Source organism: Anas platyrhynchos, chromosome 2, assembly GCF_047663525.1.
Source record: "Anas platyrhynchos isolate ZD024472 breed Pekin duck chromosome 2, IASCAAS_PekinDuck_T2T, whole genome shotgun sequence".
Taxonomy (NCBI): Eukaryota; Metazoa; Chordata; class Aves; order Anseriformes; family Anatidae; genus Anas; species Anas platyrhynchos.
In genome coordinates, this window is record NC_092588.1 from 47,433,071 (window position 1) to 47,455,853 (window position 22,783).

General features: G+C 36.2%; 1 protein-coding gene across 5 annotated transcripts in view; it reads left to right on the forward strand.

The window, feature by feature from the left end:
• SNTG1 (syntrophin gamma 1) overlaps positions 1–22,783 on the forward strand; it is a 348,743-nt gene that overhangs the window by 219,500 nt on the left and 106,460 nt on the right. For all 5 annotated transcript variants that reach the window (XM_072034682.1, XM_038174969.2, XM_027452099.3 and 2 more), the window contains 3 exons: positions 10,915–11,017; positions 13,084–13,166; positions 15,841–15,971. In XM_072034682.1, the coding sequence (XP_071890783.1) occupies positions 10,915–11,017; positions 13,084–13,166; positions 15,841–15,971 (317 nt within the window). The remainder of the gene's footprint in view (positions 1–10,914; positions 11,018–13,083; positions 13,167–15,840; positions 15,972–22,783) is intronic.

Consider the following 22,783-nt stretch of genomic DNA (forward strand, 5'->3'; position numbering starts at 1 on the left):
CTTTCCAAAATGTCTGTAGATATCCTCCAGTTAGGTCTCCAGTGTGAGTACCCTAACCTCATTTTCTCCAAGGCTTAAAATATAGATTCTGAAAATGATCCTGAAATGTTTAGGCAATATCGTTTGTGGATGTTCCATATCACAGGATAGCTGTGTTGAATCCCAGTTCAGCAAAACATTTATGCCTTTGCCTAAAAGTATCAGTTTAAGTGTTTTGCTAAATTTGGGAATTCTTTGTTCCTTTTTTTTTTTTTTTTTTTTTTTTTTTTTTTACATATATTTACAAAGAACAAAGTCAGTGTTTATATGTTTTACATATATTTACAAAGAACAAAGCAGTTTACTGCTAGATGCAGTAAAGTTCTTTTGTACTGAATAGCATTAAATGCTATGAAAGACTTTTATTATATGTTTTCTCAGATGAAAACTTAGTTCTTTTGCCATTGAGCACATTCCCTGAAGTAATAAAATATCTTATTATGAGATTAAATCTTGAGCTGCTGAGAAGTTTAGCAGACTTAACTGCATATATTGATCTAAAACATTACTTCAAATACAAATTTGTCCAAGAATTGTGCTTTATGTCATTGTGAAGTCAATAACATTTAGTGTTGAACAAATAGCAGTAGGCTTGCACATTAATATTATTCAAATTCAGAATTAAAATTTGATTTCAAACTCTTTAAGACCATTTTGTATTAATTTTTCATGAGCACTTATGTGCTGGTGCTTGATTAGTGTGACTGTTCATGAAAAGTAAATGTTAAGGTCATATTTGCCAACAGCAAATTTTATATTGAATATGTAAATGTGAAATTTGCCACTAGCTGTTTGTTCGACCCCAGTCTTGCAATGTGATTAGTGTAAGCACACCCTTATTTGGAACTGATCCCACTCTGCCCCTGAACTGAGGCTCTGCTTTGTCAGATAAAATGTTCAAGCAATGTTTTCAATGATCTTAGACATATCTCTGTTCAGAAAATATTTAAAATTTAAGAATGTATTTCAAATTGCAGGGCCAACTGGGAGACTTGAAGCATTAGGAAAAGCAGTAGCCATGTTATGCAGTTTAGTAATGTGCATGCGTTTTGAATATTGTTGATGATCTTTTCACAAACAACATACAGAAAGAACATGCTTGTTTAGTAAATGTTGCAAAGCTGTGTAGAAATCTGTAGATGTTGTTATAACAATATTGTAGATGCTTCTCCCATTTCTCTAGGAATCTTGTTTTGCTTACTATGAGGATCACACATTTCTTCCAAAGAAGCTACGATCGATTTTTTATTTGGACTGTAGCAATGAGAGTGATTCCAAACAAAATCTGACTCCTATTTTAAATTTCTGAATTATCACACCAATGACAGATTTACATAAATAAATTCTATTATAATTAAAGCATGTAATATCTGTAGAAGCTGAAATATACATATTACTGGAACTAATTCAAACCAGAATTAGTCATATTGACCTAAAATATTTAACAGATGGTGGGGTTGTGTAGTTTAGCTACATGGTGATGGCAGTATCAGCCTCATACAGTTGTAATATACAACTGGTAAAATGTTTTATTTTGCTCAAAAGAATTAAAGCTCCTACTTCATATCCTTTTTCAAATATAGAATAAATGGAAGTTTAGTTTCTGTTTAGAAGTTTAGAAACTGTTCTACGTTTTCAGTACTATTAAGGGGTTTGCTTCATTCTTCTCATCCAGTTGTTTAGAAACTCATTAAATATATAATTACAATAATATGTGTTTATGAATTAATTAGCAGAGAAGAATAGTAGATGCCCAGAAGTTGAGTACATAATAACTTTCCACATAAAAAGAAAAGTTATGAGAGTTTAAAGAAGAGTTATTGAAACTATAGAACCACACTGATTGTTCAGTGTAACTGAGTAATCCTAGAGAAGGAGAACCATACTGGGCTAGGCAATGTGAAAACAAGGATAGGCACTTGTGTGATTCAGCTCTGTCGTATACACACTACACATAGGTGTATTGAAAAAGCTCAGAACAGAAAGGAACAGAAAGAGAACAGGAACAGAAAGAGTTTAGGTGAGAGTCTTCCAGTTTTTTGAAATTTTTGTTTGTTTTTTGCATAGGTATTTTCTTGTCATGAATAACTGCATCATTTAAGCACTGAGGTAAGGTCTGTACATGACACGTCAAATTTCAGTTGATTCAATGCTTACATTTTAATCAGAACATTAAAATGCATTTTATTCATGTTCTCTGTATTCTAATATGTGTTATAGGGTACAAGAAACATTAAAATGTTTCTTTCAATCAAAATACTATTCTTTGCACTATACAAGTACTATTCTTTGTACTCTACAGTATCCTTTTATAAAACAAATACTGATATTTTATTTTCCACTCATTTTCTTGTTAGAATGAATGATCATTCAATAACTAAGAAATGCATATTTGTGTACTTTTTTCTTCTATGGACACAGTTCAAGACCAGTAGTAGTCCATGGAATATAGATTTGGGAATGTTAACAAAACCCATTGTATAGAAGAGATTTTACATGAGAATCGACAGGCTGATGTTCAACTGGGTGATTCAGAGAAGTACTGGTCACACAGAATCACAGAATGGCTGAGGTTAGAAGGAACCTCTGAAGATCATCTAGTCCAACCTCCCTGCCAAGCAGGATCACCTAGAGCACATTGCACAGGATGGTATCCAGGCAGGTTTTGAATATCTCCAGAGAAGGAGACTTCACAAACTCTCTGGGCAACCTGTTCCAGCACCCTGTCACCCTCACAGCAAAGAAATGCCCTCTCATATTCAGCTGGAACCTCCAGTGTTTCAGTCTGTGCCTGTTGCCTCTCATCCTGTCACTGGGCCCAACTTAAAAAAAAAAACGACTCCATCCTCTTGACACTCTCCCCTCAGGTATTTATATACATTGGTGAGGTCTCTCCTCAGTCTTCTCTTCTCCAGGCGAAAGAGGACCAGTTCCCTCACCCTGTCCTTGTATGACAGGTACTCCTGTCCTCTAATAATTGTAGCCCTCCTCTGAACTCACTCCAGTAGTTCCGTGTCCCTCTTGTACAGAACTCTGTGTGCCTCTGCAGCCCAGAATTGGACACAATACTCCAGGTGTGGCCTCATGAGGGCTGAGTAGAGGGGCAGGATCACCTCCCTTGACCTACTGGCAATGCTCTTCCAAATGTAACCTGTGATACCATTGGCTTTCTTGACCACAAGGGCACGTTGCTGGCTCGTGGCCAGAATGCTGTCCACCAGGACTCCCAGGTCCCTCTCTGCAGGTCAGCCCCCAGCCTGTACTGGTGCTTTGCGTTATTCCTTTTTAGGTGCAGGACCCTTCACTTGCCCTTTTGAAGGTTCCAAGAGGAACCTTCATGAGGTTCCTCTTGGCCCAACCCTCCAGCCTGTCGAGGTCTCTCTGAATGGCAGCACGGCCCTCTGGGGTATCAGCCCCTCCTCTGAGCTTTGTGTTGTCAGCAAACATGCTGAGGGTGCGCTCTGTTCCATCGTCCAGGTCCTTGGTAAGTTGAACAACACTGCACCCAGTACTGACCCCTGGGGGACACCACCAGTTAGTTACAGGTCTCCAACTAGACTGCAACACTAAGCACAACTCTCTAAGCTCTGTCGTCCAGCATCCAGCTCTGTCATCCTTTGTGAACAGGGCAACTGCTCCATTTTCCCCAGTCTTCCTTTTTCTACTGACGTATTTGATGAAGATCTTCTTGCTGTCCTTGATGTCCCTTGCCAGATCTAATTCCAAATGAGCCTAGGCCTTCCTTGTCGCATCCCTGCATGTCCTTACAGTGTCTCTATATTCCTTCTAAGTGGTCTGTCCCTTTTTCCACATGTTGTAAACTTCCTTTTTTTTTTTTGTCTGAGCTTCACCAGGAGCTCCCTGCTCATCCATGCAGTTGTTCTGCCCCCTTTGCTTGCCTTCTTACTCATAGGGATGCACTGATCTTGAGTTTGGAGGAAGTGGTGCTTGAATATTGACTAGCTGTCTTGGACCACCCTTTCTTCTAGGGCCCTAACCCATGGATTCTTCCAAGTAGATTCCTGAAGTGGCCAAAGTTTGTTCCACTAAAGTCCATAAGTCCAGGTTACTGACAGGTCACTGCAAGCAATGTAGTAGAGTTAGAATTTATTAAGGGAAATAATATCTTTAATTTTTCAGAGTATGTTATGGAATGTTGAGGGGCCTGTAACTGCCATTCCCAGTTTGCAAACATTTACAATTTTAGCAAGTTCTAATTCCTCACTTTCTGTAGTTTCTGCATTGAACTAATGGCCTGCTAATGATTTTATATAATACAAACTGTGATGACCAATATGTACAGTTTTTAGCAGAACAGAATTCCAAACTAAAGTATATGACCTAAGAATGCTAATTAAGCATTTTTAGTTATATTTTTTCTGGATTTTGTTTATTAACAATGCTAAGTTTAATGAAAGAAGAACAGGAAAATGCTGTCAGAGCATTTTTTTCTGTCAGACTTTTACTTTTTTGTAAACCATGATTTATTTTTTCTTCCTTAGGTGTTAATGGTTATCTTTTGATGAGGCACTCCTTAGTTTTGAAAGGATAAACACCTAAGTAATAATTGCAGTCTGCTGCTATTCTGAATTGCAGTCTATTGCTATTACTAAACACTTTAGTTCTGATTATGAACAAAACTTTGTAGATAGCTCTTACTGTCAACTAATGCAAATGACCTACTTTGCATGTAGGCTTTAAACATGATTATCTGTTTTTAAAGGAAAGTCTCTTAGTTTTCTACTAATGCTTTATACATGAGTCTTGAGGTTGCATATTATGGATCTTTTCTGTCCAAAGCCCATGAGCTAGTGAAAACAGGTAGGGCGAAGAGCAATGAATAAAGCCAGAAGACAGTTATAATAAGACTAGTATGATATTGTCCAACTGAGAAACCACGTGATGGTCTAGCTCAAATGAGTGCTGTCACTTGGAATCAAGAATAATTTTACTTCTAAGTGGTAAGTCTGTTGAGACTTGTCAAAAAGCATTAAACCCTGAATCTCTCTGTATGATCTGAAATGGCTCTGAAATGATCTTTTATATAGTTTCTTTGTAGTTGGAGCATTCACTGTGTAACTGCTACCTTGGTTCAATTCTTGTGTCATCCTGAGAAACTCTAAATCTCTATTTGCCACTTTTCAGAATAATTACTTCGTAGTAAGCGTAGGTAGGGTATCACTGCTGTAACCACTAATATTACTGCATCCTCCTGCCTTTTTTTAAAAGAGTGTTGGAAGCAAGTTAGTTGCAAAAAAGGTTACTGCTTTCTGAAAAGAAGGGCATATCTTCCTTCATTCTCAGTACATGTACCATTCTGCCGTGCACTTCTTTTTGCTTTGTTTGAGGAGCCTCCTCATTCTAGTTTGGAAATCATTTGGTTTTGTATCTAGATATGTAGTACAAGTTCTACAACTGGGCAGCAAAATACAAAATCAACAACTCTGGTAATGTCGAGCTATGACCTGAAGTGTACTTTCAGTTGCACAGCCTGAGTTGGAACTGCTGTCATAAAAATGTGTTCTAGTTTGCTCTGTACATCAATAACAGAAATTTTCTAAAGAAAAGCTTTGATAGGTTTAACTATCATATTAATTAATTAACATTCTTCATGGGCAAATATTCTAATTGTTATCAGATCATAGGAATTTAAAACTCCACATACCGTGATGTGTTTTTAATTTGAATATTTTAAATCAACTACATTGTCTTTTACTGAAAGAAGCCAGGTTTTTATTGAATAAACACAATTCAAAACAGCTGCGTGCATAAGTTGAGCATTCTGGTCTCAGACTTTTGTGTCATTGTACCAGGATATATATTGTAGTATGTGCTGACATACTTGATGATTAGTGGATTGTGCAAAATACACAACTACACACAGTATTTTTTATTTTTTTTTGTTCTTCTTCCCCAGATGTTTATAATTCAAGGTATTCATTAAAGAACTGAATTCTTCTTTCAAGCATACTGATGAGTGGAATCTGCTTCAGCTCAGGAGACCACAAATCCTAGATAATATATATCTTCTGTTTAAGTCCTTACCACTTCATTTGCAGATAAATTTCGTTTGTAATTTAAGAGTGAATTTACAGCCTCATTCAGGAAAAGATACTTACTGAAGTCAGAGGGATTTCACGCATCAGTGCTTTCATGAATATATTGAGAGACTTCAGCATATGCTCAAATGTTTTCTTGAACTGAGACTTTAAAAGGTTTTATAAAATTAAAAGGCAATATCATTGCAGGCATTATTGAAAATTCAAACCAGTGTTATTATTATGGAAAGATTTATTCAGCAGTATCACACACCACCATAAAATTCACCTCTTCAAATGGCTGTCTTGCAGTCATTACAGTAATTTTGTGGAAATATAGACACTGTCACTCCAGAAATACCAGTTTTTCTAATTTCACTATTTTGCACAGCTCTGAAAAGCACAACTGTTATTTTTACCTGTCTTACTTCACTCATGAAAATACCAACCTTAGATAGGGCTATGTGTGGCAAAGGTAAATTTTTTACTTATCACACCAGTAGTAAGCTTGTTATTTGCACAGTGAAGTTGATAAACAGTATTTAATATTTATGTTTATATAGCACTTTTCACATCACAACATTCTATATTACATATGTAAATACATATGTATGTATATATGTCATATATTATGCATTTCTGCAGTGGCAGAAATTAAAAATATAGCCATGATATTCATGAGGAAATGTAGGGACTTTTCAGCATCTCAGCTTCTTCCTGTTACAGGAATAACTTCACTACACAGTGAGTATTACACCAACCAATCAATGGCTAGTATTGCTCACCAAATGAAATGAAATAAAACTACATCAAGTACTAACAGTAATGCTTAATGGATTTTTGGGGAGGGGAGGGTTAGATGTAATCTTGTTAGACTTTTAATATGTTAGGTGTACAACCTAGTTAAAATTTTGGGAGGAAAATATTCCATGGATTTACTACTATGAATTTACCTCATGTATCATATATATACACGTATATGCATGTGTGTGTGTGTGTGTATAAACCTTAGGAAATTACAGTCTTTTTTTTTTTTTTTGTAATAAAGTCCATTCAAAATTACTTTAATAAAAAGTGTTTCTTTTTCTCTTCTTAGAAGTTGGTCAAATTACATCTTTGTAGTAAGTCTTCAGTCTTTTTTTTTTTTTTAATGCAAGCAACGTGTCATGGTGCAGGAGAAAAAGACAAGGCTAGTTATTCTGATTAACATAGCTTTAAGGTTTCCTCTTCCATCAGAAAATACGCTGTAACTGAAGAGGTTTTTGAATAATTTTGTGGAGGTTTTTGATAATCTTAAGTTTGAAAACAGTCTTGAAATACTTCTTGAATTATCACTGCCAGAAATTACAAATACATACATTGTCAATGACAGTGCTTGACTGATAAGGTATTGACAATGCATATACAATAAATGTGAGGGGGCTTTCTTCTAAGAAGGGAGAAGGATGGATCAGCAGATATCTTATCCATTTATTTATCTGAAAATTATGTCACAATTGATAACTGTCATATTCAGTATATTCATGAAATTACTTCAGTGGTAGCTTTGTTATTGGAATATGCTACCAATGCAGATCCACATGGATATACTTGTGCAAATAAATGTATTTTTCATTCATGTACATCTCCGAAGCCTGGACAAGCACTAGATTTACATTCATCCAGTTCTTGTTTTACAAAAATAGTTCTATGAAGCATTTAGCTAATTCAATGGCAGGCAAAGATGGAGACAGAAGAAAAAAGAACTGATATGCCAGTATCTCTGACTTCTGTTAGAATTCCACTCATCTTTGTAAAACGGTAGAAATACATACTGTATTGCATCTTTCAGACAAACTGACTCCCGTTTTTCAACATTATCTTTTTTTGTTATCCCCAGAGACATAACTCTCCATAACAACTAGTTAAATTTATTTTGGCTGTTAGCTTTTTTATGAAAGTTACCAATTTTCCATTTCTGAACATGAGCTGTTCTAGTATACAACTGAAAAGTTTCCTCAGTAAGAATAGATTTCCTATCATATCTCATTCTCTTTTGGAATGGAGGAGCATGGCAAAGTACATGTTGAATGAGAACACCAAGTAAATTGATCCTGTAAGACATACTTGATTTAAAACAGTTCAGCAATTGTTAATTTCTTATGTAAAATAAAGACAAAACCATAAAATAACAGTAAGGTTTTCAACTGAAAGCTACAAAAAGACAATTAATTTTATTAAAAAACTAATTTTCTTCAACTAGCCTTATTTCCTAAAATGGCTTTGATAATGACTAGAAAGTAAGTGAAGTGGGATTGATAGCCCATTTCTCCTATGTTGTAATAATTAATTAGTTTTGTTTTTTTTTTTTCTAATTGGAATAGGCTGCCCAGAGAAGTGGTTGAGTCACTATCCCTCGAGGTCTTTAAAAGATGTTTAGATTTAAAGCTTAGTGATATGGTTTAGTGGAGGACTTGTTAGCGTTAGGTCAGAGCTTGGACTAGGTGATCTTGGAGGTCTCTTCCAACCTAGATGATTCTGTGATTCAATCTTTTATATCTCTTTAGTCTTTATTTATTTTATTTTATTTTATTTTATTTTATTTTATTTTATTTTATTTTATTTTATTTTATTTAATCCAGTCACTTTCTGGATTATATGCTTTATACAGTCCAAAATATGCTTAAATTAAGTAAGTATTGCTGATTTCAACTAGATTGTATACCAGCTTAAATTCTTCATCCTATGGGAAAAGAAAATTTGAGAGAGAAAGTGTGAGAGGTTAGAGAAAATGGTCACATTAGACTACTTAGGGCAACTTCTAGCATTCATAGAGCAATATATTATCAAATGAAATCATGTAGACTTGTGGCTCATTTAACTCTTGGAAGACGAAAGCCTCAGGGTCAGAGTTTAGTGTCTCATCTTCTTTCATAGATGGTATCCACTTATTTGTAGGTATCTTAAAAGGTGACTATAAATTAGAGTTGGTAATGCTGTAATTTCTTCCCTTCTTCCCTGTTTCTGAGTAAAAAAATGTTTAAAAAGGCAGATGGTAGCTGTATTTTTCCCACACTTTCTATCCACATCTGTCATTTCAATACAGAATACATGACTGTGTCTGCTTTGTCTATGATTGTTCTGAACTGTGTAACTGCTTCATTAGAGAGAAGGATGTGTTTTCTATGAGGCCTGAGGATGCACTATGGTCTCTTTGATGGAATTCAGGATTTCAGAGTCTTGATCTATACTACTCCACAGACATTGTCATCTTTCTATGAAATAAGTGCTACTTATGAGTGCTGAGGTATAAAACACACCAGAAATAGGAAGTGCACATCAAAGTCGTTCATGTTACAGCTAAAGTTCTGGGGTGAGATTTGAATCAGCATGACTTTTAGTATCTGTATATGTGTGTCTGATTATTAGTACACATACATACTATCTTGCAAAGTATGCCTTGACAATCACTGTGCTATATTAATCAATAAATAGCCTAAAATTTCAGAGTAGATTTCAGATACTAAATCAAGTATTTTGTCATCATATCTCTACTCCTCTGTGCCATCCAATCTAGAATAGGAAGTATTGTGTTTAAACGGGAAGTTGATGTTTTTTTTCTTGATGAATTGCTTTAAATTAACTAAATGTAATGCAGTGATTCCACATGGAAGAATACCTGTATATAGTATTATATATGTGTGTAATTAAATGTGTAGGATAGGTTGTTGATAGGCATAACTTGTGAGTTATTCAGATATCATGAAATCATAGCAGAAGGGGGGGCAATATGTCACATTAAAAGGTTTTGTCTAATATATCACTTTGTAGCAGCTCCCCACCACTGCTCCCAACAAGCTGGCTCTTTGCACAGGAAGTTCAGTCATCAAGACAGAGGAATGCTGCAATCTTAAGTTTTTTTAAGTTTTACAAGTTTTAAGTCAACCCAAATTAGCAGGCTATGGAGGCAGAACAACAGGAATTATTCATTCTCAGATACACAGAGCCGTGTATGTTTCTTGGCTTTCATAATATAACATTATTGTAATGTTATTTCTCCACTGTTAAGTATAGCATTTTGCTTAGGTGCTCATGTGCCTCCTTTGTACCACTCTGGTGAGGTGCATGGAGTTCCCTTCTGTGCTGTGTGGCTTGGGCTGGCATCAGCCACATCACAAAAAAAGCTAGACATGAACAAGAGCCGTAGAAGTAATTGTGAAAGAGTTACAAGAAGGCTGAGAGCATTCACAGCTGGATCGGTGATTTACTTGTCTTCCTACTTCCAAAATCTAGGCTACTACCATGGTAAAACACAACCTTGTGCTTTTCGAAGACTTAAGGCTTTAAATTAGTATTTTTCCACTGCATTTCTAAGGAAGATAAGATCTCTCATCCATGCTGGAGCAGTTTGATTAAATTTAACTCTGGCTATTGGAAAGATTTATTCATAGGATTATGGCACAGCTGTGGAAACTACAGCTATTATTTTGGTTGGAGTTTTATGAGACAAGCCCAGCAAAACAAACAAATTTTATACATGTAGGGTAGCGTGGATGATGCCAGGTCTGGAAGAGGGAGGTGCAGAGCTGAGCAGTGTCAGAGAACAAGCTGTAGTACTGCCAGTGCTATTTAAGGAGGCTAATTGTGCCACCACCATTACCTGCTTGTGTGACTAGGAGCATGGCAAACAAAAATATACAAAACTTTAAACCTTACTTTCTTCTTAAAGATGCTATTGCAATACGTTGGAAAGCAGTTATGTTCTGATATGTGAAAGCTGTGTGTCATTGTTTACATTTGCAACTATATTTTGGTCGTACATTTATTTCAGTGTGTCCTGTCTGTATTTCTCTTCCAGGTTCAGGTCCTTCGCAATGCTGGGGAGGAAGTGACCCTAACTGTGTCCTTTCTAAAGAGAGCACCTGCTTTTCTCAAACTGCCACTGAATGAAGATTGTACATGTAAGCCTTTATCACTTGGCAAAACAAACACACAAAAAACACCTAAATTCAGTGTTCCAGCTTCTGAACCTAGTGTGCATTGAGGGAGATTGACAGCAGCATTTTCAGGCAGTACTGTGGCCTGAATATAAGGCCATCGGATTGCCAAGTCTTGTAGCAGTAGTCACTTCAAACAAAAGAGTGCAATCTTTGCTTGAAAAACAGATCAGAAAGCATTTGGCCTTTGGTGTGAATCAGCAAAGTTGCATGTGAGTCAGTGGAATTACATTAATTAACTGTAGCTCACATTCTGACGCAGAGTATTTAAAAGCAGTTTTCCAGGCAGTGTCAGATAACATTTTAGTCCAAAAGAGTTTTGTCATCAAAATGTGAAAATGAAATTGTGTGGGTATATTTGAAGAGCTTAACTTTCTTATTTAAAATTCAGCAGCTTTCACGTAGGTGTCTCTCTACCTAAAAATAAATTAATTTCAGATGATTAGTATTTTGTTTAAGTCCAACTGAGTTTTAGTAAGTTAGCCCCATCAGAGGCATATCGAGACAGCTGTCTTCCTTTAACTGTATTAAAATGTGAGTGTGGGTGCATAATTATACAGTTGCAGCATACCTGAGCATCTATATGGATATTCATGTATGTCAGCCTGTGCCTTTTGCCATCCCTGCTTTCCTTCCACTTCTTTCTCCTAAAAGGGTAAAATAAATTGTTCACTTTTAAAGCAAAAAAGCCAAAATTTGATTTCATTACATGTAGCCTTTGATTTTATGTTAGTAGGAATTAAATAAACGAAATTATTATATAATCTTTTATACAGTCATTTGCAGAAGTACTGTCTTTATTTTTATTTTTATTTTTTCCAGGTATTAAATTTTAGTGAGACAATAAAGAAATAACAATGCCGTAAATAAAAAACAAATCTCAGTAACTCATTGTCCTTTTTATGAAAGGATGTGGTACCATACAGTGCACTGAGTAACACACACAAACACACACTCAGAATCATAGAATCATAGAATGGCTTGAGTTGGAAGGGACTTCAAAGATCATCTAGTACTCAGTAACCCCCAGTACTCAAAGTGAGGCCTCACAAGGGTTGAGTAGAGGGGGACAATCACATCCCTTGATCTGCTGGTCACTCCTCTGTTGATGCAGCCCAGGATGCAGTTGGCCTTCTGGGCTGCAAACACACACTGCTGTCTCATGTTGAGCTCTTCATCCACCCGAACCCCAAGTCCTTCTCTGCAGGGCCAATGAGTTCTTCACCCAGTCTGTGCTCATGTCTGGGATTGCCCCAGCCCAGATGCAGCACTCTACATTTAGACTTGTTGAACATAGGTTCACGTAGGCCCACTTCTCAAGCCTGCCTTTGGATGGCATCCCTTCCTTTGATTTTATCAACTGCACCACTCAGCTTGATGTCATCTGCAAATCTGCTGAGGGTGCACTCCATTGTCTATGTTGTTGATGAAGGTATTAAACAGCACTGGTCCCAGGACAGACCCCTGAGGCACACCACTTGTCACCGGCCTCCACTTGGACATAGAACCATTGACCACCTGTGACCTTCAATCTAATTCCTTATCCACTGAATGGTCCACTTGAGTATATCCTATCATATGTTACTTATAAGACGTAGCTCTGTAACCTCCTAAACTGTTACAAGAAATGTTTGAACCATGAAATTCATAGAGAATAACAAAAGCATTATCTGCCTAGTTCATTCAACTGAAAACCAAGTAAGGAAAGTACACACTTATCTTTTATTATCAAATTTCCAAAAACATTAGTGCTTTTATTTTTCTTACTAAGCAAATTATTTTTTATTTTATTTTATTTTATTTTTTTAATTGAGAAAAGCACCAGTGGTTATGTTGAGCCTCCAATCAGCTTTAAAAGACACTCCACTCAAACCAAATGAGAGATATTAGCTGAATGGAGAAAAAAAAGTGAGTGTTAGATATGAGAAAACCAATGAGGGAAGGAATACAGACGGACAGACATACACACATTTGCATTATACCATTATAGATTAATGAAATTTTGGGGGGTGTATTTACATTTTTATTAGGTGCCCCCAGTGACCAGAGCAGTGGCACATCCTCTCCCCTGTGTGACAGTGGTTTGCATCTCAACTACCATCCCAACAACACGGTAAGAGCATATATTTCTTTAATAGAATTGCATTAAAAATGTTAACATAGCTAAGTGGAAATAATTGATAAAAGGCAGCAACATGGGACAAACTCTAATTAACATTAGATGTAGTCCCATAGGGAGCAAAAAAAGTTGCCGGATATTATGGCTGAGAATTAAACCATGACAAAGGCTGAGATTATGCCCTGATAAATGTGATTACTATTTTTATCTGAGCAATAGGGATTTCAAGGCATTATTTTCCTCTAGATTTGTTTGCAGAGCATAGGAAAGAAAATGAAAATGTACCTATTTAAAGAGAAGGTAGAAAACTTTTTCAGATTTTTTTTTTTTTTACTTTCATTTATAATTTATAATTTAGAACTTTTGACAAATCTTACTTAGGTGCATGTTTTTGCCTGTTTTCAGCTCTGAATACTTCCCCAGTAACTGACAAACATATTGAAGAATAATAGCATTATGGAACAAATTCACTTTAGGATGAAATGCTACAGATCTCTATTCAGATTTGTAGTAAAATATGCTTTGGTAGTGCACCACAGGGTTTTTAACAATTTTCTTAGCAATGAAACACAAAATTGCTAATATTTTAAATAGTTCTAAAGATTCTTCTTCTTATTATTTTATTTGTTCATGTGTATTTGGCTTCACTATAGATATAAATACTCAAAAAGTACAGAATAAATAAAACAGTATGCGGCATAATTATTATAGATATATACAAATTATTATTATTACACATTATATACGATTATTACATATATATACAAATAAACAGAAGTGTAAGCACTATTCAGTAGACTTGCTGTTTCTACTTTCTGGCTTGCTTTATTTTTCTTGCTTATTTCACTAGCAAAGATTTCAAATGGGAGCCCAGAGATTTAAAAGTCAATAGCACAGATTTTAAACCTGATTATCATACATGAAACCTTTTGCATTTATACATGTGTGTACAGGATGGTATCAATAAAGATGGGATAAAAACAGTAATGATGTGTTTTACTGCAGGTCAAATAAAAATAAATATATATATTAATAGTTCAAGAACATCAGAAGCAGACATTTAAAAGTGAAAAGGCTAATGGAGGAGATCCCAAACTTATTTTGCTAGCCACTTCAAGTCTAGCTTTGCTTTTAGGTTTAAAAATGTTTATGAATTGTGAATCCTCTTTCTGCAAATGTCAAAAATTATCTAAATTAACATAGTTTCTATTTGAACTGGTAATAATTTAATGAAATCAAGTTTTCTTTCAGTCTAAATAACAGAATCAGGCATCTTCAGTCTATAATTCACCCTAAATTAAATTCTTATGTTGAAGACTGGGGAGACTCAGGTCTTCTTACCTGAGATATCCTCTTGTAATGGAATAGAATTCTTCATAAGACCAAATAAGACCTCTCTACGAATTCCTAACATATGTAAAAATCCTTCATCACAGTTGTTTCTTTTCTCAATTTATTTTCTATAATGTATTATGGCTTATAGCCATAATCTATTTCTTAGTTTATAGCCTTGGTGACCCACATTAAAATGTCTGACTTCAAAGAATTTGGAGTAGTCAAGGAGAGGTTTTGGTCTTTTGTCAGCATTTGAAAGGGTTATGTAAGCTACAGATGAGGTTACTATTTCTGTTGCATCAGGACCTAGGCCTACAGGTTGCTTCTATACTTCTTGCTGCTTTTCAGCTTTGTCCCAGAGTTTCATTGCAGTTGAAAAAAGGTTCCTGAAAGCAGACAGAACACTGAAAAATTCAAGAGATTGTTCAAAACAATGTCCTAGCTTAGTCTTTCTAGCCAATCATTTATTTGTTTGGATTTAATCTGTGGAATGTTCACCAGAGTCAACATTTTAAGAATGTGTAATATTAAATAATATAAATATTATTAAAAATCTGCTGCTAAGCTAAATTAATGTTCATAGTCATATTTCATGATACAAACACAGAAGATATGTGAACATACAGGTAAGAAAACATATGAAGCAAGTGATTAAAAGATATAATGGATGATGATGCAGGATCAATATGTGTAATTTTACCAATATACTGAAAGCACTATGTATATTTCAGTGAGAATATTCAGAAAATAACATCATGACTAGTACTATTTTGTAAAGCGTTTTATAAAGAAAGGAAGAGGTACTGAATTTTTTAAATTAAATTGCATTATTAAAAATATTTTGTTTTTCACTCTAAAAGCATTTTTCATTCTAATCTGTATTCTCTAAAAAAAGATGGTGAAATTAGGAGGTAGAAAGCTTAATATTCATTCATATAAATAATATATTGTATAAATAGGCAAAAGTAAGATAAATTTTGACACAAATATGCAGGTTTGAGTAATCAATTTTCATCATTTAATGTAGTAAATACACGTTCATGACTAGTCATCTCAAAAAATGATACAATCTGTTTTCTCTAGATTTTTAGAATACTGTTCTTCACACTTTCTCCAAGCATATTACTGTTGAGCTTTATTTAAGTTCGTTTATTTGTGAGAAAAAGTTTAGAATCTGTCCAGTATTAGCTAAAACTAGATAAATAATCTGAGGATAGTGGAAAACAATGCTAAATGCTATATCAAGACTATGAAAAATCTCTTTCTTTCCAAAGTCTGCTGAGTACTTCTAATGAAGTCCAAAACTGAGAAGGACCCTCTAAATGTTTTTCAGGATACATTATCATGTTCCTCATGGCCAACATCCCCAGGACTTAGGTGGGAAAAAAGGTGGTGTGATCTCCGGTTAATTCCTCTTCTTCATTCACGGTTTTCCCAGTACCTTCCAGGATCAGATTTGTGCAGGTAAAGAAGTTCAGAAAGTTAAAACTATTGATTTCTTGGTTGACAGATACAAGCCTTAGGGAACTGCCATGTTAGAGGCATAGTGTTATTAGTTTCAATGCAGCTGCGAAAGACATGGAACAAAGGAGTGTCCATAAAGGTCCTCCTAAGCCCACCTAGGTCCATATTCTGCTCTAACATCAACCAGGACCAGGTATTTGGAGAAGACACGTAATTTTCCCACTTGCCCCAAGTGGTCAGCACATTTATTAGTGTGAGTATTCACTTAGGTCAACATATATAATAGTTGTTAATTTTCCTGTCCTCAAAAGCTTCTTTTTGAGCTCCTGTTGTGTTTTTGTTGTTGTTGTTGTTGTTTTGTTTTGTTTTTTATACCTTTCCTCTTTGCAATGCATTGTCACATTGAGAGCTGTAATGAAATTATGTTTCTAAAAGTGCTTGTTTTTTTGTTTGTGTTAAATCTCTTGCCTGATGACTTTGCTGGGTGATATAAACTTGTTAGGGTGTAGCAAGGACTGTCTGCCCCATGGGCAGGGCAAGCCATGAGCACAGGGTGGCAGTGAGGCTGGCAGAGACAATCCATGCAAACAAAGGCCCTGTCTCACTGGCCCTAGCAAAGGAGCAGAGCAGGCCTAGGGATGGTCATCATCCACTTCCACTGGGATGAGGTGGGGCTCAGGTCAGGCTGGGGAGTCAGCCTGCAGGTTGGGTCCAAATTAGTTGTGAATTAGATGCCCGGGAGACATCAGTTTGAGGACAAACTCAAGTGAGGACCAAGGCGAGAGCTGTCCAGAGAAGCATGGGACAGTCTCCCTGCTAACAGCCCTTTCGCAGCAGCCTGATCTTGCATACCATGACCTCACCATGGCGGCGGTGGCCTTAAGTGTAGGCAGCTAGGCCCCCAAGATGGTGGGTGCTGACCCTTCTGACATGGAACTCTGCTGTTTTCCTATTTGAAGGATCCTTACTGTTTTCTCCTGTGATGGACCCTTCCATAGCTCTGATCATCCTTGTTACCTTCCATGTTTCTTTTCCTAATTTCTAAATTTCTCTGTGGAAAGATGATGAGGACTGCACCCTCAGACCCTCCTGATGTACAATAAGGCAGTGTTGTTGTTTTTTTTTTATAATAATTATTATTTTTTCCTAATACTAAAGTCTGTTGCTTTATGATTGTCACTGAACACTAAGCTGATGATTTTCAGAGAACAGTTTACAGTAACTTCTGCATTTCTTTCCTCGGGTTTAATCGTTATAGAAGGGTTCTTCATTGTTTATATATATAGATGAGGCTAATTTTCTTATATGTGTTACTTTGCATGTGTTAACATTGAATTTCATCGATACTTTGTCTTTCAATCACTGGGAAGCCTGTCCAAAGCTCATAGTCAGGCTTAAATTTACTGCATCATATAGACCTACAACTCGTCATTCTTTAATTCAATATTATCCTAGTAAATCAGAATAAATCAGAGAGGAAGACAAGAATATTCTGGAATGATTACCGTTTTTCAAGTGTTATGCAATCAGACAGAAAGGAAAGTAGCTATTAAATGCAACAAGGCAAAGTACATATGTAAGATATTTTTTTTAAGTTTTCAATAACTATATGTTTTATGGATTAATTCATCATTCATATATATATATAAAAATTAAATTCTATTATTAAAATATTCTCTGCATACCAGCTTATAGGTCATGAACTGAAGGAAAGCTGTGTACATTAAAGAGTATATTACTCTCTTGCTTCTAACCAATCAGAAAATTTAACTCTTACATTAAGCACACAGGATGTATCAAATGTGAGACTGTGAGGACTTACAAACTGAAATAAAAGCTGGCTTTCCTGTGTAGTCATCAAGACTGCAAGCTTAGGTGTTTGAATCTGGGAAGAATAATGTGTTCTCTTATTATTAACCCTGAGTTATTATCATGCATGAAGGGTTTAAAATTATCCTGTTTCTCTATTTAAAAACATGTAAGATTACCTAATTAATACAGAAAAGCATAGTTGATATTTCTGACAGGAGTGTTTTGTGAAAGAACCTTCCCAGCCTCTTTTCTCTGTTATACAGTGTTTCTATGGGTCCTACAGTGAAGTATTACCACCTGCCTTATAGGGAGGGTTTATGATCCCCCACGAAAAGTGGGGAAAGAGGACTGTTTTTCAGCCTCGTTTTTGTGTTTGTTTGGGGTTAATTTTATTTTATTGTCATGGTCTGCTTCCTTCTCATTAGTTCATACCAAACATTTGAAAATTGCACAAAAGCGTCCCATGGCCTCAATTAATTCTAAGGGGTATTGTTTCTTCAAACTATACCACCTAGGTTTGTCAGTCTTTCTTCCTGTGCACAGAGTTTAATTTAAAACAGTTGAGTCGATAGTCACTTCACCACTAGATGACTGATAAGCTAAAAACAGCCTATGTCTTCTGATTAATAATAACAAAATTATGTTTACTTAGCTACATGATCCTTCATCTATTGACAATTACTGGCCCAGAGAGTAAACATGTGAACCAAAAGCTACAGTGGCTTATTGGTTGAACTGAAAGAGAGACAGATATGGATGCCACAGATACAGGAGTTTTTGCTTTAAACTCTGTAAAACTTCAGCTCAGAGTTTTGCAATGGTTGAAATAGAAATAATTAAGAGCATGAGGCATAAAGGGCCCAGAATCATAAAAGTCAAATTTGAGATCTATTCTGCAGTATACTTCAAATAAAATACTGAACTGAACAGTACTACTCACATGGAAAGTCAGGATGTATTCAACTATTTGTAGATTTAGGGATTTCAAATTCAGTCTTCTACATCAATAAAACACAGGCTTAATGTGCACAATATAGAACTGTACATTACAGAAAGGATTATGTGTAGGCAGTGATGATATTCTTGAGATATGAATTTCCAGAAAAAATAATTTTACAAGTGTATTTGTACAACAATGAATACCTGAATTTATACTCACACCCTGAATAACTACTCTGATAATTTTCTTCTTGTGTCCTACCATGCTGTCTAACATGAGGAAATATGACTACTTAACAGGAAAGTAAAAAGAAATTTGACAATGATAAGGAAAGTGTTTTATTTATTTATCTATTTATTATTTTTGCCTCAAAAAAACACGGAACCAACATTTAACATTGGTAACAGGACAGCTTACAAGAGTGTTCTAAATTAGTGTAAACATATTAAAATATGACTCCCTCACAAAATTTTTTTTCAGAGAAAGATAAATTTTTAAAGGGACTGAAAAGTTGAGGACTCTAAAGACCAATATTAAGGAAATGATATTGAAAATAATATTAAGGAAAGCAACATAAAGTGGACATTAATTCATTACATTTTCTGTAGATAGTATTTATAAGGTTGTTCTCCCTATATAAAGCGTGATAAATTTTAATCTTTCAGAGTTTGAAAATACTGACACATAAATTGTCATTCCCACATACATTATTATTCCTCATAATCATATGCTAACTTTCTAGGAGGATGCTTCACACTCATAAATTCCTGAGAGTATTCATAAGAAATTCCAGAGGATATTTAAGTTGATCTTAAATCTTACTAACTTCAAATTCTTGAGTTTCTGAAGGTGCAAAACCTAAGAGGTGTACTTGAGTAAGAATTAATCTGTTTTTAACTTTTTTTTTTTTCTGTATTAAAAAGTGGTAAATAATAATTTCTATTTTATACATAACATTTGTTATATATATATATGTAATGTTTTTGTTGTGGTATGTGGCTGGTAGACTAATTCAAGATAGTATTACAATAACAGTGATACAATAATCTAAGGATATTGTAATCTAAGACTAAGACTACCTACTGCTGAGACACATTCAGAAATAATCTAATAATTAGCCATGCATTTCATAGTCTCCACTTGCATCATATAGACTTCACTGGGTTAAGATTTAGCCCATTCCCCCTTGTCCGGTCACCAGGCATGTGGGAGAATAGACCAACCCCCACCTCGCTACAGCATATAAGTACCTATATATAGGTACTTAAGGTACCTATACAGAGCGATAAGGTCGCCCCAGAGCCTCCTCTTCTCCAAGCTGAACAAACCCAGCTCCCTCAGCTGCTCCTCATAAGACTTGTTCTCCAGACCCACACCAGCTTCATCGCCCTTCTCTAGACTTGCTCGAGCACCTCAATGTCCTTTGTGTAGCAAGGGGCCCAAAACTGAACACAGTACTTGAGGTGCAGCCTCACCAGAGCGGAGTACAGGGGGACAATCACTACCCTAGACCTGCTGGCCACACTGTTTCTTATGCAAGCCAGGATGCTGTTGGCCTTCTTGGCCACCTGAGCACACTGCTGGCTCATATTCAGCCAACTATCAATCAATACTCCCAGGTACTTTTCTGCCAGGCAGCTTTCCAACCACTCATCTCCCAGCCTGTAGCTCTGCTTGGGGTTATTGCGCCCCAGGTGCAGGACCCGGCACTTGGCCTTGTTGAGCTTCATACAGTTGACCTCAGCCCATCAGTCCAGCCTATCCAGATCCTCCTGCAGAGCCTTCCTACCCTCGAGCAGATCGACAGGAAGGTCCCCTTCCTGGCTTCTCCAAGAATAGAGAACTCTACCGTTTCATGGTCACTCTGCCCAAGACAGCTTCCAACAACCACATCTCCCACCAGTCCTTCTCTGTTTGTGAAGAGAAGGTCTAGCGGGGCACCTCCCCTGGTAGGCTCACTAACCAGCTGCGTCAGGAATCTATCTTCCACACTTTCCAGAAACCTCCTAGACTGCTTTCTCTGGGCTGTGTTGTGCTTCCAGGATATATCTGGGAAGTTGAAGTCCCTCACGAGAACAAGCGCTGATGATTTCACAACTTCTGTCAGCTGCCTATAGAACTCCTCATCAGTCTCCTCATCCTGGTTCGGCAATTTATAACAGACCCCGACCAGGACTCTAGCCTTGTTGGCCTTCCCGCCAATCCTAACCCATAGGGACTCAACCTTATCATTCTCCGCGTCAAGTTCCACAGCATCAAAACACTCTCTAATATAGAGAGCCACACCACCACCCCTTCTGTGCTGCCTGTCCCTTCTGAAGAGCCTATAGCCAGACATTGCAGCACTCCAGTCATGAGAGTGGTCCCACCATGTCTCCATGATGGCAACCAAGTCATAACCTGTGTGCCACATGATGGCTTCCAGCTCCTCCTGTTTGTTACCCATGCTGCGTGCATTAGTGTAGATGCACTTCAGTTGGGTCACTACCTTCTTCCCCGGCCTTGCCATTGTTCCCCCTGGCACAGCTCCAACAAGCCCTGTTTCAGCCCCGTCCCCCTTCTTACCTAGTTTAAAGCCCTCTCAATGAGCCCCGCCAGCTCCTGGACTAGGATCTGTTTTCCCCTTATAATCAGCAAATTGTCTGATCATAATGCTGTGTTATGTAATAACTTGTTTAGCATTTTATTATAGAAGAATTTTCAATTTGTATTTATAGACATTTAAAATAAAGGTATATTAACTGAATACTATTTTAGCATTTAACTACACTAACTACAGATGTAATGCTTTAAATAGTACTTCTTCAAGAACTTTGTCAGAAGTATTGTGAAAATGAGTAGTTAATCTTTAAAAGAATTTTCTATTAGATTGTTCCTTTAGGGATTTAAAGACTGATCACCACTTCTGTGAAAAGGCTACTGAACTGATAAGTTATCTAGTAGATTTAGAGAAACCATTGGTCTCTGCATGATCGTGTTCATATGTTCATGATCATCCTCTGCATGATAGAATTGTTAAACAAAAAAAAAGAAAAAAGAAAGCAAGCATGGCTCCAATTCATTTTTTATGCTTCTCCTAGATGGACAAAAAAGCCTGCACTTGACATAGACACAGCAAAGACTTTTATGGTAGAGATAGAGATTAGTTCTATGTTCCTATACAACTAGACAATAATTTTGATAACATAAAACAAATGCTTTTGCAGAATGGAAATCAGTGGCACTTAGTTTTACAGTGAAGATAACACTCATTTTGCCCCAGCCACCTCAGAAAATCTGAATGACATGCTTAATTTTAAACCACGAATTTATCACTAATGAATTGGGTTGGGAGAATGCCCACATTATTACTCTCATTACTCTGCATGCTTAGTAATCTTCTGCTTTTGGAAAATGATTAATATTGAGCTTTTTGGGTTCTGAAGCTGAAGACCTGTAAGCCTTCCAAAGGCTCTTAGCCAAAAAGGCTATTTTCAGAAGAAGTTAGGTCTGCTACAGCTTTAGCATTTGAAATTTTTCTCTTGTTTTGTAATTGTTCAGCACTCAGCTGTGGAAAGTCAGTCTATAATGCATCACAAAGCATGGTGTAAATGCCCAGAATGTTGCTGGTGTAGAGACACCCAGGTGGACACTCCTTTTGTCAATGGATGTCTCTTGGCATTTCAGTGCATTTTACTAATCATCCTACATTCAGAAATGCAATTGGAAAAATAATTAATGTTACCTGGTCAGTTTTTAATTCTCCAGCTTTTACATCAGTAGGTAAAAAGATGATCACTCACAATCAAAATCTGATCACCAAGAAAAGCTAATAAGGGTATATTGAGACAGTAACTTTACTGCATTTTAAAAATATAACAGAAAAATTAAATAAAAGTTTTTGAGAAAATTCAGTATTCCACTGAATTTATGAATGGTTGACTACAGTCCAATGCACATTTTCCTTCTCTATGACCTGCAGTATTAAAGCATTAACACTTTAATATGCATCAGCTATTTTACTTGTTTATCTTCTGAAGTCACGCAGTGTTGGTTAAGATTCCATGGTGCTAGTCTATGG